At 46.9% G+C, this 16,609-nt stretch overlaps 1 protein-coding gene across 1 annotated transcript in view; it reads left to right on the top strand.

Annotated features, from left to right (window-relative positions):
• Positions 1-16,093, top strand: part of LOC147436099 (putative plastid-lipid-associated protein 4, chloroplastic) — a 57,741-nt gene extending 41,648 nt beyond the window's left edge. Inside the window, exons 5-7 of the mRNA XM_086488998.1 lie at positions 14,985-15,052; positions 15,530-15,602; positions 15,725-16,093. Of these exons, the coding sequence (XP_086345124.1) occupies positions 14,985-15,052; positions 15,530-15,602 (141 nt within the window). The 3' untranslated portion in view covers positions 15,725-16,093. The remainder of the gene's footprint in view (positions 1-14,984; positions 15,053-15,529; positions 15,603-15,724) is intronic.
• Positions 16,094-16,609: the final 516 nt, after the last annotated feature.

The following is a 16,609-nucleotide window of genomic DNA, read 5'->3' on the forward strand; positions in this document are numbered from 1 at the left end:
ATTTCTAGGAAGCCTGTTCGTTTTGAGGTTGAGAAGATGAAACCGAGCTAAAAGATTATTGAATGAGGAAACTTCTCATCTGTATGAACAACTTGAATAATGGGTTGCCTACGTGACTCTTAAGTTTGTTGACTTTCTTGGGACTTTAATACAGTTTGAGTGCAAGATATCCTCAAGGAATCGGAGGAAAGACAGAAATTTCCTAATGGAGTTGAGTACCCACTCTAGTTTCGAACTGGTACAGTAAGTATTGAATTTATGTTTTTCTCTCGAGAAGGACCAACTCAACTCATCATTGAGCAAGATTTGACATTTTCCTACCTTTTTTGGGTAGTTCAATTGGACCACTATAGTTGAGGACGTTTTTTAATAATTGAGAGGGATGTTGCTAAGTTAGCTTTGTCTAAACTCTAAATGAATATTTGGATTTGTAAGTGAGGTTTCCTTGCTAGCGACATCCGAGTACACATATATTTCTAGTGTATAATTTAGAGGAATGGCAAGAGCATTGTGAGGGGAATATCTGTGGGCCACCAAGAACGGATACTTCTGATGTGTCACATCGGATGGGTAACAGAGAGCATCGAGAAGGAGTATTCGACCATTCGGAACAAATATCTTTGGTTCTTCATGGGATGGGTGATATAGAGCATTGCGAAGGAGTTGTTTTGTAAGTTCGGTGAGAAAGGACTAAATGATGGGTATTCTTGATGCGTCACACAGTGGGTAATGGGAGCATCAAAAAGGGAATATTCCATAGTCAAAAGGGATTCCGAATTGAGTAGAGTTGTACACGAGATGAGACAAGCACTTGAATGAAGATGGGTTCATAGTAAGCTTCAATTGTTTTCCAAAAAACCGAGTTTGCTTTTTGGGAAAGTAGTGCTTTTCCATATAGGAGTCTATATTAGCATTGCATCTGTGCCATAGTTACCCAGAACGGGAACGGGGAACAGGAACGGGAGGGTCCGGAATGGGACGGGAACGGGGGGGAGGAGGAGGGGGGGCCGGAACGGGAACAGGGTTGGAACGGTCCACCTAAAGTAAGGATTGAATTACCTCCATTCAGCTTAGTCCCAAATAAACTCCTAAACAACCCCAAAACTGCCCCCAAATATGCCCCCTAACCTGCCCTCAAACTGCACCAAATATGTTCCCCGAACAACCCTAAATCTGCCCCCAAAAGCCCGCTTTTTTCCCCCCAAATGCCTACTTTTGCCCGTTCTGCCCCACGTTTCACCGTTCCGCCTCATGTTCCGCCCATTCCAAAACACCGTTCCGGTTACACCCCGTTCTGGAACGGCGTTCCGTTCCCATCTCCGTTTTGGGAACGGGACTCGTCTGGAATGTTGTTTCGGAACGTTTGGGCTGTGTTCCCCCCGTTCCCTGTTACAGTGATCTATGCATGAGATTGCATCCAAGGACGCCTGGGTTGTGATTGTGTAAGCATGATTTTCAGCTTGTAAGGTTTTATTGAGTTTTGAGCAGGGTCATACCATTTATAAAAATTGGCGGGCTGCCCACCTAATAAGTGGGCAGCCATCTGCAAAATTAGGGCCAAAAAGCTGGCGCCCCCTCTTTTTGGCTATAACTGGCAGCCTATGACTTCTCTCTCTCCTTCTGACATGGGCAGCAGTCAGGCACCTTTTCCTCTCTCTAGGTGCCCCCTTGCTCCTCTATTCTTGCTGACCCACCTTCCCCTAGTTCCACAGGTTCCACAAGTGATTTTGCAGGAGGAAACCAAGGCGCCCAAGACATCCCCATGATGCTGCAGATTTCAGCCACCCAGAAGATGGCGTCGACGACTCCTATGGCTGCCCCAAGTGCATTAGATGTCGCCAAGACCACGTAGGCGAGCTCCATCGTGAAGAAGTGTCTCTGAGGATTGTTTCCATCACAACAATCTACTGTTTTTCTTTGTTTTTAGCCCATAGACGTCGTAGACGAGGCTGATTTACGAGGAGCAGCCCTAGAGCACACCTCTTCTGTGTGCAGGATTGAAAGAGGGTTCTCTGCATAGAGATCTCTTCCGGGGAGTTGCTTTTCGAGAACCGAGTTGCGTTTCGAGTTTCTAGTTTTCAAAGGTGATGCTTTTCATGTTTGGTTGGATCTATGAGTGTTTGTTTGCAGGTGCACTTCCTTTGCACGAGGAATTAGGAGCAGAGGAAGGCATGAGCCTTTGCAGGAAAAAACAACGCTCTGTGGGAAAAGATCCCCAAGGGTTTTGCACCCTAGGTTTGGGAGTCGATCCACAAATTTGAAAGTAGACTCTTGAGTTGGGATAAGGGAATCGAGATTCCCAAGGATGGACTTTGTGTCCAGGATAGTAGAGTTGATGCTAAGATTTCTACGAAAGAGAACATGCCCTGAGATTTGGAGGCCGAGGCTTCCGAGTACCATAGAATTTGATCTAGAACGGAGATGGAAACACTTTTGGTTCAAGAGCTTGTATAAAGACTTCCCCGTGTAATGAAGATACTCCTTACGGGGGGGGGGTTGTCCAACCCATCTTCTGGTCCCCAGTACTGTGTCGAGCTTCTTTCTCTCTCTCTTTCTTTCTATGTCAATTGGCTTCCATATTAAGTGATAAATCCTATTTATCAGAGTATATTTGATATTGTTATGCACTCCTGTTTGTGACAACATATCTTCAACATTTCCGCGTGTCAAATCTAAAATTCAGCATTGCAGCATTCAACATTTCAGCCTATTAAATGTGAATATTCAGCGTCATAGTGTAACTAGCAATTGGTGACACACCTTGGTAGCAAGAAGAGTTCATGGAATTGTTGATGCTTTACCTTTACGTATATCTTGATAAGTATCTCTAGGAGCAATTTTGTTTGCTTCTTTGAGGTGGCTCTAGTGGGATGGTTTAGGGATCTGAGGGGTTGGCATGGCCAAAGCAGAAGACTTCAATAGTGTTTGAGGACGTTGGAATTTATTTGCCCAAATTTCTTGCAAGTAAACCATATACCAGCAAATACACTCATTTCAAATCAAAATATGTAAGCCCCATAGAGACTTATTCAACAAGAGCCATATTGGAGGAGGAAGGGTAACCCTTCACATAAAATAGTTTTTTGCAATGCCATTAGGGTGAGGTGCCAAATGAACTTTTCCAAGCTAGAAGCAATTTGGGAAAATGTTGCACCCAAACATTTAGGAAAATCAAGCATCTCCACCCATACGCGACATTTTACGACAAATCAATTACAAAAGCATTTGCTTTAATCGTGGTTCTAAGCACACAATGTCACAAATTTGTGACGTGGCATGGTCTAACTTGCAGATTCTGCCGAGAGGCTCAAAAGGGGTTAGGGTTAAAAATCTAGCCCTACCCTACTTACAGAGCAGCTGTGGGGATAAAGACAGAACCAAAATTGCGTGGAGATTGTTGACGTGGCACTTTTGTATACGGACATGTCGCGAATTTGTAGAGGATGCTGATGTGGCATTTACGGATGCCCACGTTTTACGGTAGCCTACTGGGCGTAAGTTTTTGGAGAAACCCACCAACCCCAAGTTTATCAATAGAGCAGCATGGAGAGTACTATGAAGAGGGAAAGTGTTATAGCTGTGGAGAGCAAGGGCATATTTGTGCGAAGTGCCCTAACAAAGCACCAAAGAAGCAGGCTGAGCACAGACTAGAGAATTCCTAAGCTGCAAATGAGCCTGCAAAGAAAGGGAAGACAAAGTCAAGACTAGTACCAGATTTTGTGGGGGTGAGCCCAAACCAGATCGATGAGAGTATGGAGCTTTGTAGAGTGTGCGACAAAGTACACTATCAGGAAGTCCTTATCTTTTTTGATGGAGTAGCCAAAGCCAACTTCAGCTCACCGGAATTGGTGACTCAACTGGAATAACACACGAGGAATTGGGACCACCGATGGAGGTAGTTTTAGCGGCACCAGGGAGAGATGTCGCCATTACACCTGTCTCATAGGCAGACTTCGTTGCATGGCCAGGGGTACCTAGGGCATGAGGACTTCTACATCATGCCTCTGGAGGGGTGTGACGTCATTTTGGGCATTCCTTGAAATGGTGTCGTGGTTGACTATTGGGCAAGAAAGGCCACATTGAAGAATTAAAGAAGGCAAAGAAATCACTATTTATATAAAATTAGAGGGTGAGTCTGTCTCACTTGTATTGGCTTCGATTGTTTCCAAATTAATGAAATCGAGTCTTTTTGTTTACTTGGTCTATGTGAATGAACTTGATGCGAGTAAAAAGTCAAATTTGTCGGTCCTAGAAAAAGGACAACAACAATTTTTGCAAGCTCAAGCCAACTATTTCTCCGAGGGTTTGCTTAGAGAGCTACCTCCTGAGAGACCTACTCAATTGATCTAATACCTAGCTGTTCGCCACCGAACCGACCACCTTACAAAGTAAGCAAAGCCCAGAACAAGGAAATCATGAACCAAGTGAAAAAACTTCTTGAGAAGGGTCTAATCCAGCATAGTACATCACCAATACTTCTAGTGGTAAAGAAAGATGGATCATGGAGAATGTGCATTGACTACAGAGCTCTCAATAAAATCACCATCAAGAACAAGTTTCCAATACCGAGGATCGATGATATACTTGACAAACTATAGAGCTCTACATGTTTTAGGAGAATCGATCTGAAAAGTGGCCATCATCAGATCATTGTCGCTCCTAGAGATGTGTACGAGACCGCGGTGAGGACATCCTTCGGATTGTGCAAGTATTTGGTGATTCCTTTGGGTCTCACAAATGCTCCTGCAACGTTCAACAGGATGATGGACCGGATTTTTAGAGAGTACAGGTCATTTGTGGGCACCTTTTTTGACGACATCATTATGTTGTCTGAGAGTGAAGTAGAGCATTGACACCGTCTCTTTCATGTTTTTGAGGCACTACAGGGGCACGGATTGGTGGTTAATGGGAAAAAGAGGGAGTTTTTCCTACCATAGATACACTTTCTGGGACACATCGTCTCAGTAGAGGGTGTACTGATGGACATGGCCAAGATAGAAACCATACGGAATTGGCTAGAATTAAAGAATGTACACGAAGTTCGAAGCTTTTTGATTTTATGCTCTTACTAGAGGCGGTTCATTCGAAAGTTTGCAGAGATTGCTTATTTATTACATACCTTGACTCAGAAAGGGGTTCCATTTGCTTTGCGACCAACATTCAAGACACTTGGGAAAAGTTGACGACTGGTCCTATTTTGATTTTACGAGATTTGCAGAAACATTCGAGGTTTACAATGATGCTTGTGGTAGAAGTTTGGGAGCAGTCTTAATGGAGGAGGGCCATGTCATCGCCTATAAGAGTAGAATGTTCTCTAGACCAAAGCCGGTTGCACAGATCTACAAGGAGTTGTTAGCAGTGATACACTCTTTGACTCGGTGGATACATTTCGTGTCTGGAGCAAATTTCATTATGTTTACCGATCATCCGAGTTTGAAATACTTCTTGTCCAAGGGCGAACATTTTTCCGTGGTTCCATTTTCAGATTGTTTATGTGACTGGAAAGAAGAATTTGGTGGCTGATGGGTTGTCTCGAAAGCCACGGGTATTGGCCATCTCGCGATACATCATCAAAACTTTGAAGATATGCTTGATTAGTGTGGTACAAGTTTTAATTTTGGAGACATCTTTGACCGGATATAGAGTGGGGAGACAGTTGCAGGTTATACTATCAAGGAAGGTTATCTAATGAGAAAGACTGTGTTGTGTGTCACTAAAAATTTGCAGATGAAGGTGTTGACAGAGTGCCAGAGTCCACCTTTTGTTGGGCATGGAGGCATCGAGAATACCTTGAAAGGCGTGGAAACGTATTTATATCGGCCTCAGCTAAAAAAGGATGTAGATAAGCTTGTACGCACTTTTTTGGCGTATCAAAAGGTCAAGTTTGACAGATATAAGGCGTTCTTACCTATTCTAAACCAACCTTGAGAGAGTATAGCGTTTATCTTCGATCTTTCTAAGACTTAAAGAAGGCACGATGGAATTTGGATAGTCATTGACAGACTCAACAATCAAGCTCTCTTCATCCCGGTAAAGAAGACAGTGAAAGCCGATCACTTGGCCAAGCTATTTGTCTCTCAGCTTTTTCGATTACATAGCATGCATGAATCTATAGTGTCAGATAGAGACCCAGATTTACGAGCTTATTTTGAAGAGCAATGTGGGAGAATATAGGCACTCCCCTTGATTTCTCGTTTTCGTTTCATCCATAGACAGATGGACAATCGAAGATGTAAGACTTGTTGAAGTCTTATATCTTTGATCATGAGTGGGAGAAGTGTTTCTTCTGATGGAGTTTTCTTACAATAACATAGTTCACACGTCTACGAGACTAACGCCATTTGAGATTGTCGAGGGTGTCAGAAAGGTTCCTCGATCCTCGGCACAAAGGACAAGATTTTTGAAGCAGATGAGTATACATAGGATCTAGACACTGCTTTTGCTAAGGTGCGGGAGGCTTTGCAGAAGTCTCAAGCACAACATAAGAAGGCAACAGACAAGCATCGACATAACTTGTAGCCGAAGGAAAATGATTGGGTGCTACTCCGGTTTTGAGAAAGCATGCCTATGAAAGCAGAAGGGTTTCCAAAGCTTAATGCGACACTATGGGCCCTTTTAGGTACAAGAAAAGATAAATGATGTATCCTTCCGATTGAAATTACCAGATACTTGGATGGGAACGATGCTCGCTACTGCTGTGCACCCCTCTCCTGCCTTCGCCATCGCTCATCCCCCACTCCCTCCCCACCCTTGTTTGCACATGCTCTTGTGTAGCCCTCGCACTGCACTGCCCTGCCCGTCCCCCCCTGCCCCTCGCCTCCCTCTCCCTTCGCGCTGCCACGCCCGTCCCCCCTGCCTGCCTTTGCTCCTTCTCGCTTGCATTCCTGCCTCCTCGCTGCTGTTGATGCAGCCCGCCTTCTCCGAGGCCCTTTACAAAGCCCAAAAATTTTGCCTTTCCTCCTCCCCCCGCGCACACACTGCCACACACACGCACTTCTCTCTTTGCCTCTCGCTGGCCGTCTTTGTCGCCCCCCACCCCCCTCCAAGGTTCCTGCAGGCTGAGGATTTCGCTTCGTCTGCGGGTACTTGCCACGACATTGTCTCTCCCCTTTCTTCGACCACAACAGCAGACATAGATGGAGGCTTAAGCTCCACCACAGAGGGACTCCGATGGAGTCCCCTCGCCCGACCCCACTGAGTCCACCATTCGACTTGCTCTCACACCGACAGAGCAAGCGAGCCTACCCGCAGAGGTGGAACGCCTTGAGGCGACTTCCGTCATCTGCAAGATTCTCGGCACTAGACCTAGCAGAGGAGAGTTGCGTGATCTTCTCGAGGTCCGCCTTCTCGCAGAGGTGGGCAAGATTTTGGATGTTCAAGTCCTCAGACACGGTTACTATCAGATAGAGTTCAAGACTTCCGAGATGGCGTCGAAGGTCATCGCGATGAGCCCCTTGGCCATCCAAGTAGTTCGACCCACTTTCGACAACGAAGGCATGGTTTTAATTGAGCTACAGATGTGCTGGTAGAGGAGGCAGACCTTCCCATCTCCGTCTGCTTTCCTGGTTTGAGGGAGTACCTGTCACTTTTGTCCAGGATAGGTTCAGAGATTGAGACTGTCCTGGAGACACCTCGCACGACAGCCTCTGTAGCTGCCAAGGCGGTCCGCATCCCTTCAGTACGTGTTCTGGTGGGGCCTCCCGAATAAATGTTTCATTTGCAGATAGATGGGCCATTTGGCAAAGGCTTGTCCTCGCAGGAGATCTCGACCCACAGCGCATGCGCAGACTCCCAAAGCTAAGCAAGCCTAGCAGCCAGACACACAGGACGCACAGGCTAGTACCTTGACTGAGACTAGCGATCAGACAATTGACGGTTGGCAGTAGGTGCCTGACCGTTGTCGACAGGCGCAGGCCCGCCCCACCGCTCCCCCTCCTCCCTCAGACGTTGCCGCTCCTCCTTCCCTGCCTCCTCCCCCTCCCCCACAGCCACCTTCGCCTCCCGTCCCTCCTCTCTCCCCGGTGGGGCCCACAATTTCATCTCCCGACCCCTCCACCACTCCTCCTAAGACACGGGGGATTGGACACTCGTTTGTCGCGAGGCGTTTTCATGGTAGTGCTTTCGCTACGAGCCGTGTGGTGCGAGAGAGACAGCCCCACTTGAGGCCGCCTTTTTTGGTGCAGACTTCTCCTTTTGCAGTAATTCCTAGAGGTTTGACTAGCTTTGACATTCGTAGACGCTGGGACTTCTTCGACTACAGTTTCACTCGGTTCTTGGGTGACTCTTCTCCTAACCTGGAGGAGGCTTGCTTTCGAGTCCATGTCCTCTTTCTTGTAGCTAGAGGCATTGAGGCTCTCGACACAACGGTGGGTTTCTCCTTCCCGTTGTGCGGTAGGGATCTCACTGAGTGGACCCAGCACACAGTTCTTGACTGGCTCCAGACTCAAGCTACTGAGTTCTCACACCACACAGGGGACTTAGGGGTGACAAATCTGGTGCAGACACTTTGGCCTTTGGCCAAGTTCAGTGCGACGCCTTTGAATATAGTGGGTTGCAGGCACATTGTGGTGCATTTGTTTGCTGACACTCAGAGCCCTCCGTGCTATGTATTTGTACATGAGGATTCTTGGACAGAGGATGTAGCCTTTCTGGCTGCACGCTCGGCTTGGGCCTGGGCGGGACAGTCACTTCTTTCGCGCTTGTCTAGAGGTCGTTCGGATGCGGATTACTCCCCATCCAAACCGGCCTCAAAGATAGCGAGGTTGGTTGCTGTGGCAGCATCTGTTTTCTCCCACTGAAATCCATAAGGTTCATCTCATGGAATGTGCAGGTATTATGAGGACCCCAATTTCAGCATCAACAGGGTCGGCTGGGTCAAGAGATTCAGAGATGCCTTGTGGGTGGTGAGATTGACATTCTTATACTACAGGAGCACCATCTTTGTGAGAGTCGCATTTGACGGTGTGGTCAGATTTTGTGTGGTCGCTATGAGGCGTTTTGGTTCGCTGCATTTGGACCTGGAGGCATCCAGGGTGGGGTATGTATGACTATTGCGGATTCTTTGCAGCAGGCCATTGTGGGCAGAAGGATTATTGTGCGAGGCAGGGCTCAGTGGATTACTATGGAGGTTCAGGATTGCCTCATGGGCTTCCTGAACATCTATGCGCCCAATGTGGCGAGTGCACGCACAGAGTTTTGGTCCCATATTGTAGAGTCTCTGCCGCAGGCAAAGCAATGGTGCATTGGGGGTGACTTCAACATGTTGGAGGAGTCAGGACCCCTCTAACAAGATTGGAGGTAGCCATACTTCTATGCATGGAGTTGAGTTGGCAGCTTGAGAGAGGTTATGTATGACTTTGCGGGTCTCAAATGTGTGGCAGCATTGTAGCTTTGTGAGGCCTCCAGATAGCCTGGCCTTCCCTTGCTCGGACCGCAGAGTGAGAGGAGTGAATCTATCTCGGATAGATCGCTTCTACACTAGTGACCTTTTCGGTGACTTGGTTGGGTCAGTTAGCATTGTGGTTGGGACCTCTTTTCCGGACCATGCACCAGTGATTCTCACAGTGACCGATGGATAGAGGAGGGGGAGCACGATGCTTCGCATCCCTGAGAGGGTCTTGCTGTACTCGCTCAAAGATTGAGTGGTGGCTCTTTGGATAGAGGGCTTAGACTTGCAAGACTCTCTTGCTGACAGAGTGGCCTCTGGACTTGCTCAACTTAGTCGGTTTTTTCTCCAGGAGTCTACGGCCCGCCTGGCTGCATCGAGAGAGGAGGAGCAACGTCTTCAACGGGGCGTTGCTTCCTTGCAGAGGATGCAGGAACAGCATCCAGACAGTCCTTGGCTGGAGGAGCAATTACAGCAGGCTCGCCAGGAGCTTGCCAGCATAGAGGAGAGGCGCCAGGAGTTTGCTTTTCATCGATAGGCATCTCAGTGGACTCCGGTGGGTGACAGAGTGACAGGGGATTTCTTTGAGACAGTGGGGCCTCGACAGACGCATGCCAGGGTCAGCCAATTGAGGAGACCTGACGGGTCAGTTATTTCAGAGCCAGAGGACATGCGTGCAGTTGCCACCGATTTTTACCCCTGTGACCTGCTGTCAGTAGAGCCTCAGTCAGAGCGTCAGGATGCATGCAGAGAGCAGGTGTGGGCACAGATGCCTTGTCTTGTGATAGAGGAGATGCGTCAGAGACTTGAGTTGCCTCTTCAGTTAGAGGAGCTCCATGCGGCCCCCAGAGCACTTCCCCGTGGTAGCTGTCCAGGTGAGGATGGTTTGACTCACAGCTTTTTCTTAGAGTACTGGGACTTGCTTGGCTCAAATCTCTGCAACGCTTTTTTGTACATCGTACACACAGGAGAGATGCCTGACAGCATGAGTGAGGGCCTGATTTACCTCATTCCCAAGGAGGGTGGCTCGTTGGATGAGATTTGACAGTGGCGACCCATCACCATCATCAACTCAGCCTACAAAATTCTCGCCAAGGCTCTGAGTTTGAGGATTCAGCCACTTCTAGAGAGCATCATACATGGGACACAGACAGGTTTTGTCAAGGAGCGTTGTATCCTTGATAACATCTTCACTTTTTGGGCGGCTTCTACCCTCGTGCGCCTCCGTGGTGAGGATCTGGTGATACTTCTTCTCGATTTTGAGAAGGCCTACGATAGAGTTGATTGGGACTTTTTGGAGGGCACTCTACGCAGGATGGGCTTCTCAGATGCATGGATCAGAGGTGTGTCAGCTCTTTACAGACGGACACCTAGTCAGGTACTTTTGTTAGGTGATAGAGGAGATCGTTTCATGCTCACACGTTCCGTCAGACAGGGCTGCCCTCTTGCCCCCTTCCTTTTTTTGTTCTATGCTGAGGCAATGAGCAGGTTCGTGGTTTCACAGCAGGTTGGTCTACGTGGCTTAGCGCTCCCTATTCGGGGAGATGAGCTATTGGATGCTGAGTTTGTAGACGACTCAACATTGTACTTGGAGGGCCAGGAGGCCAACCTTCATCGGTGTGAGCAGGCTCTTGAGATCTTTTGTTGTGCATCAGGCGCACTGATCAACTGGAGAAAGACAGTGGCTTTCTCGGTTGGTAGTGCTCCTACGCCTTATTGGATGCCAGGTGAGGGCTTCAAATGGATTCCCCCAGGGACTACAACTCGATACTTGGGCCGTCAAGTTGTCTTGAACATGTCTCCTGAGCAGCAGATTGCTCCCCTCCTCATGACTTGGAGTTCCGCATGACTTTCTCTGGCAGACAGAGTTGTAGTGGCCAACCAGGTGTTGTTGGCTACTATGTGGTACATCACTTCTTGTTGGATCTTTTCGAGTTCCAGCATCAGCCAGGTAGAGAGGCTGATCAGGAACTTCCTTTGGTCAGGGCGTGACACTCAGATAGCCCGGGCCAAAGTGGCTGGCAGGTCATCACTCTTCCTTGTTCTCAGGGAGGGTTGGGGATCATACACCCAGCACAACAGAGTAGTGCCCTTCTTGGGAAGTTTGATGTCAAAGGATTACTTCCACGGGAGGAGCCCTGGAAGGAATTTTCGCTTCAGCGGCTCAGCGCTAGAGTACCTCAGGTTGGAGGCCCGTGGCGACCTTCGACCAGATGGATTTTCACAGAGGTGCGCAGAGTTGGCCTGAGCAGGAGATTGGAGGACCGTTTCGCTGTGAGTTTGCTCCTTTATTGGGAGCAGCTGCGGAGAGGCCTGGAGCAGCATCAGCCTACTTGCATGGAGGAGCGCCTGAGACAGCCCCTTGTTTGGAACCCCATGGTTAGCACTTAGAGAGGCCACTTGGTTGTTAGTAGGCCTCATGTTTTTTGGGGTCCCACGGCAGAGGGTCCAGCATGCACTTTAGGTGATTGGCTACAGTTTTCAGGTTTATCAGAGGAGCTTCAAAGCATCCAACTACAGGGCATGAGAGGGGTGCAAAGCATGTGTCAGGACATCACAGAGGTAGTACCAACTGAGTGGTTCACGCCTCTCGAGTCAGCAGCGCCCAGATGGATGGAGGCCTTCACGCGATTGGAGTTTCTCATCACAGTTTGGGCTTGCTCAGAGACGGTACCCTCCCTTTTCTTCGAGCTACAAGGTGAGGGTCGCTTGCATCGAGTTTCAATAGAGGCCCACAAGTGGCAGAGTGCTGTTTTCAGAGGATCCGAGTTGTGTGCATCTGTGGGAGGACTTGCGTCATCGATCCTGACCCTGTAGCTCTTGAGACTGGCCACTGGAGGCTATGGGCTTGGGAGTGCTGTCCACTGGCAAGAGTGCAGTGGGATCCCCGAGAGTGGTTTTGGAGGGACCCTTTCTCCTCAATCGATCATCCGGGCGTCCTTTTCTTTCAGTACACTGTTCGACTGGGACATCACATACTGGTAGCACGGAGAGAGCCTCGTCCTACTGCAGCACCTCATTGGCAGGAGGAGGGTCTTAGAGCTAAGTTCTTGGCAGCTTTTTGGGAGAGGTTGTGAGACTCCAGACAGCCGCGGCGAGTCACTCTGTTCCAGTGGTTGGTTGCACATCGAGCTACAACAGTTGGGAGCTGGCTTGTACATAGTGGTCTCTCGGCAGCATGCGCAGCTTGTGACCATTCTGTGAAGAGTCAGAGCCATTGTCTCTAGGATTGTCCTTTGGCACACCAGGTCTGGCTTCGTGTCCTTCGGCTGATGCCTGCTCTTTCGACGACAGGGCAGTACACTTGGGGACAGCTGCTTGGTCCACTCTCACGGGCCCGACACTTCAGTTTGAGCTATCCTCCACCAGCAGGATGATAGTGATGGAGGAGGGTCGACCTTCCTTCTAGCCTAATACAGAGCTTACTCCAAGAAGTGGTGCAGTGAGAGAGAGGAGTGTTGGGAGCTCATCTGCGGCCTGACACTTTGGTTCATCTGGCGGGCCCGCTGCTTCCGCATCTTTGAGGCTCTCCCTGGACCAGCGGCAGAGAATCTGTGGCTACAGCTGATCCATACTCTCAGAGGACAGTTCGAGAGACTCCAGGGCAGCTCCAACCGCATGCGGGAGCGTAGAGAGGCTTTTCTTTGACTCTGGCGCCCTGGGCCTTTCTTCACCATGGTCCAGGGTGTGTTGAGATGGCACTACCGCCCACCTGTGTGGCTTTTCCCTCCTCACATCTCTTGATTTAGCCTCACTGTACATACGTTGTTTTTCATCGGGAGAGTCTCCCCCTTATGATTGTTGTATCCCTCTCTAACAGAGGTGGTTGTAGCCCCATGGGCAGTTTCAGTAACTAATAGAAGCATCTTTTTCCGGAAAACAAAAGTTACCAGATACTTGGAAGATTCACAATGCATTCCATGTGAGTCTATTGAGACCTATCCAAGGTGAAGTACGTGTGGATAGGGAGCCAGATGAGCAACCAGAAGTGAAAGAGACGGAAGAGATTCTCATTTCAGAACAGGTACCAGCACATAAGGAAAGTGAGAGGTAAGCTGTTCCGCAGATATTTAGTCAAGTTGACGAATTATCCGGCTCTTGATGCCAAGTGGATGGAGGAGGACTCAACATATTTCCCTCATATACTCGAGCTTTACCTTGAGGGTTTTAGTTTAGCTTCGACTATTTTGCAAGTTACCGATGAATCAACAGCTTGAATCTGGTGCGGTGCAGACTGCACAAGAAAGGAGCCACTCCACTCCTTTGTCATAGGTTACCTCGATAGGAATAAATTCATTGATTTCTCTTTGAGATTTCAAGGATAGTGACAGACTAGCGTTTTGGTGAATGACTTTATGAAAAGATGTACATTTGAAATGGGAATCCCTAAAATAAATTTGTTACATGTGCTCTGTTATGTGTGTATTATTTGAGAATGTGTCAGAAAGATGAAATGGTTGCAACATTTTATCCAATCACCTGACGAGTGATGTGAATGTGATAGTAACGAGATTTAGTAGATTAAGACATCCGTGAAAAGATCAATGCGGTCTAGATGTTATTGCTAAATAAGTTACAATGATCATGATTCTCATCTGAGATCTCAAGGTGGATAATGATGTGAATGTTCAGAGACTGTCTTCTTAATTGGGCTGTGCACTAGGGAATAACAAACTAACATCACTCTCTCCTGAGTCCAAATCATTGTACCATAGACACAATCTAAGGAAGAGTTAGAGGCTGCATGGCATTAAATACATTGTGAGCATCTGCAATTTATGAATGATGAAGCTGCTGCTTGGTATGCCTGCACTTCGCTTCCACACTGGTAGAGCGGCCCCTACGTTCCGAACCCGGATTGTACACCTTAGAGTTAAGTGGGAGGTTGTAATATTTTGTGAATGCTATGTAAGATGAAGCCAATGACATGCCAAATTACAACACATAGGATTTATCAACTCGTTGTCAGGATTCTCTTTGATCTTTCCTCAGGGTTTCACTTTCCAAAAATACCTATAGGACGTGCGTTCAAGCGGTAGTTATAAAATGCCTCTACCCACACGCTTCACGATGAATGAAAATGACCCCTTCTTCTTCATAAACTTTCCCTTTTTTAACCCCTCTTGTACATGTAATTCTGTAACTCTTTGAAAATAAAGAAACCCCTCCGGATGGAAGCATTCCAATTTTCGTCGCCCTTTTGTTCACACAAGCTTGACGGAAGCAAGCTTGGGCAAGTTTAAGTGGGAATCTTGTATGAGTTGGTGAACGCTATGCATGATGAAGCTGATGGTTGTATTGTAGTATTAACTAGTGAATGCGATGCATGCTGGAGGTGGTGCTATTGTCTTATGGATGGCTACCAGGAATCTATAATTTTACACTTTTTTAATTCTTCAAAGGTGAATCTGAGTTTTTTGTTAGATTCATCTCAATGGATGTAGATTGAGTGTTATTCTACTGAAGTGATTGATGACACCCTTATAAATCATGAAGATATTGGTTGTGAAAGGATGTGTTTTGTTGTGTGTCTGTTAGAATCGTCTATGTGCAATTATGGATACATGCTAAGTTTCATTTTTCTTGGTTGAGTGATCAGATTAGCATTAAGGCTCCGGAGCGAGCCCGGGGTGAGTTGGAAATAACTTACCTGGATGAAGAGTTGAGGTATGTGTTATTATCTTCTTGATTGCCTTCTACATATGGAGTTCAAGTCTTGTCGAATAGATCTTTGAGGTCTCTTGGGATAAGCTAAAACTTCTCTTCTCATGGGTGGGTGGTGGGTGTGTGCATGTGAATAAGAAGAAGAATAACCTTTCTATCATCGAAGTGTGGTAGATGGGTTATCCCAGTTCCCTCTTGAGCAATAAGTGTTGAGTTCACTACTCGTTGGATAGAACTTTGAGGTCTCTTGGCATTGTTCCTATGATGATGTTAAAACTTTTCTTCTCTTCTTCTTCTTCTTCTTCTTGCATGCTCTATTGATCATCCTTCCAGAAAATCTTGAAGGTACGCCCTGAAAGCATGCCACATGAGCTGCTGAGAAGTGGCAGTAGCAAATTTAACTGTTGGACGAAACAGAGCTCGTGCATACGCTTTTTGGGCAGATCTAATAAGTGATTGCACCATCATCAAATGATGCAGGGTTTCTCGGGGAGACAAAGGCAACCTGTTTGTATTGAAGATGGTAGATCCAACCTATAGGGTTCCGATATAGGTATATCTTTTCTTGGCAATTATCAAGCTTGGTGTGTTACATTTTAAGATCTGTGTTCGCTAAGTGCCTTGTTTGAATTAGCAATTGAGTGGTATCTAATCTTAATCAAGCTGCATTTGCAGATCATATTTGAGGATAGCTGCACGCACTTGATGACTATGAGACTATCCTTATTACACTACTACCTCTCTTGAGGTCTCTTGGCATTGCTCCTACCACGTTCAAATCTCTTCTCTCTTTAGTTCGAAGAAAGAATGGAAAGTGGGTATTGTACCTGGGAGGAAAAGCCTTCATCCATGATTTCACTGAAGAGAGATGAAATATGATACGTTAATATATTTTGCAGTCTCCTGGCACTACATTCTCGTAGCTATGAAGGCTGTGACATGTACATTGTCAGAATGTAACTCATTCTATGGAGGTAGTAATTGTACATTTCTCCTTTTTTTTTTGTCACTTATGGCCCCCAACCAAAGTGGATTTAACTCTTTTCTTCAGTTTTAAGTTGCTCAACTCTGTGTGTGTGTGTGTGTGTGTGTGTGTGAGAGAGAGAGAGAGAGAGAGAGAGAGAGAGAGAAATGAAATGAATTGATATGTTATATTAAACGTCTTCAAAAGGCCAAAATGACCTATGAGACCAAAGTGATACAATCTTGGTGGATCCAATACAATGTCTGGGTACAAAAATAAAATGAAGTAAAGTGAAAAACTAAAATCTTAACTGCCAGATGTGAACTAAGTAGCTAGCTAGTTGGAACTGTGTAGGAAATGAATAGGGGGGTGAAAGTAGTGACTCGAGGCTAATACAACACAATGTGGGTGTGCGTGTGGGAATGTAAAGGGTGAGAGTTGATACAAAAGCAAGGTGTACAATCCTCAAAAGGGCTAAATCATAGGAGATCCATCATCGATCACTAGCGGATCTCATCAATCTCCTCCATGGTCAATAGATTGATCGAGCATCGTGCATGTTGGGCCAATGTGATCCAAATCCTTTGATGTAGCCT

The sequence above is a fragment of the Adiantum capillus-veneris genome, chromosome 18, assembly GCF_014529385.1.
Source record: "Adiantum capillus-veneris isolate H3 chromosome 18, ASM1452938v2, whole genome shotgun sequence".
NCBI classification, from domain to species: domain Eukaryota; kingdom Viridiplantae; phylum Streptophyta; class Polypodiopsida; order Polypodiales; family Pteridaceae; genus Adiantum; species Adiantum capillus-veneris.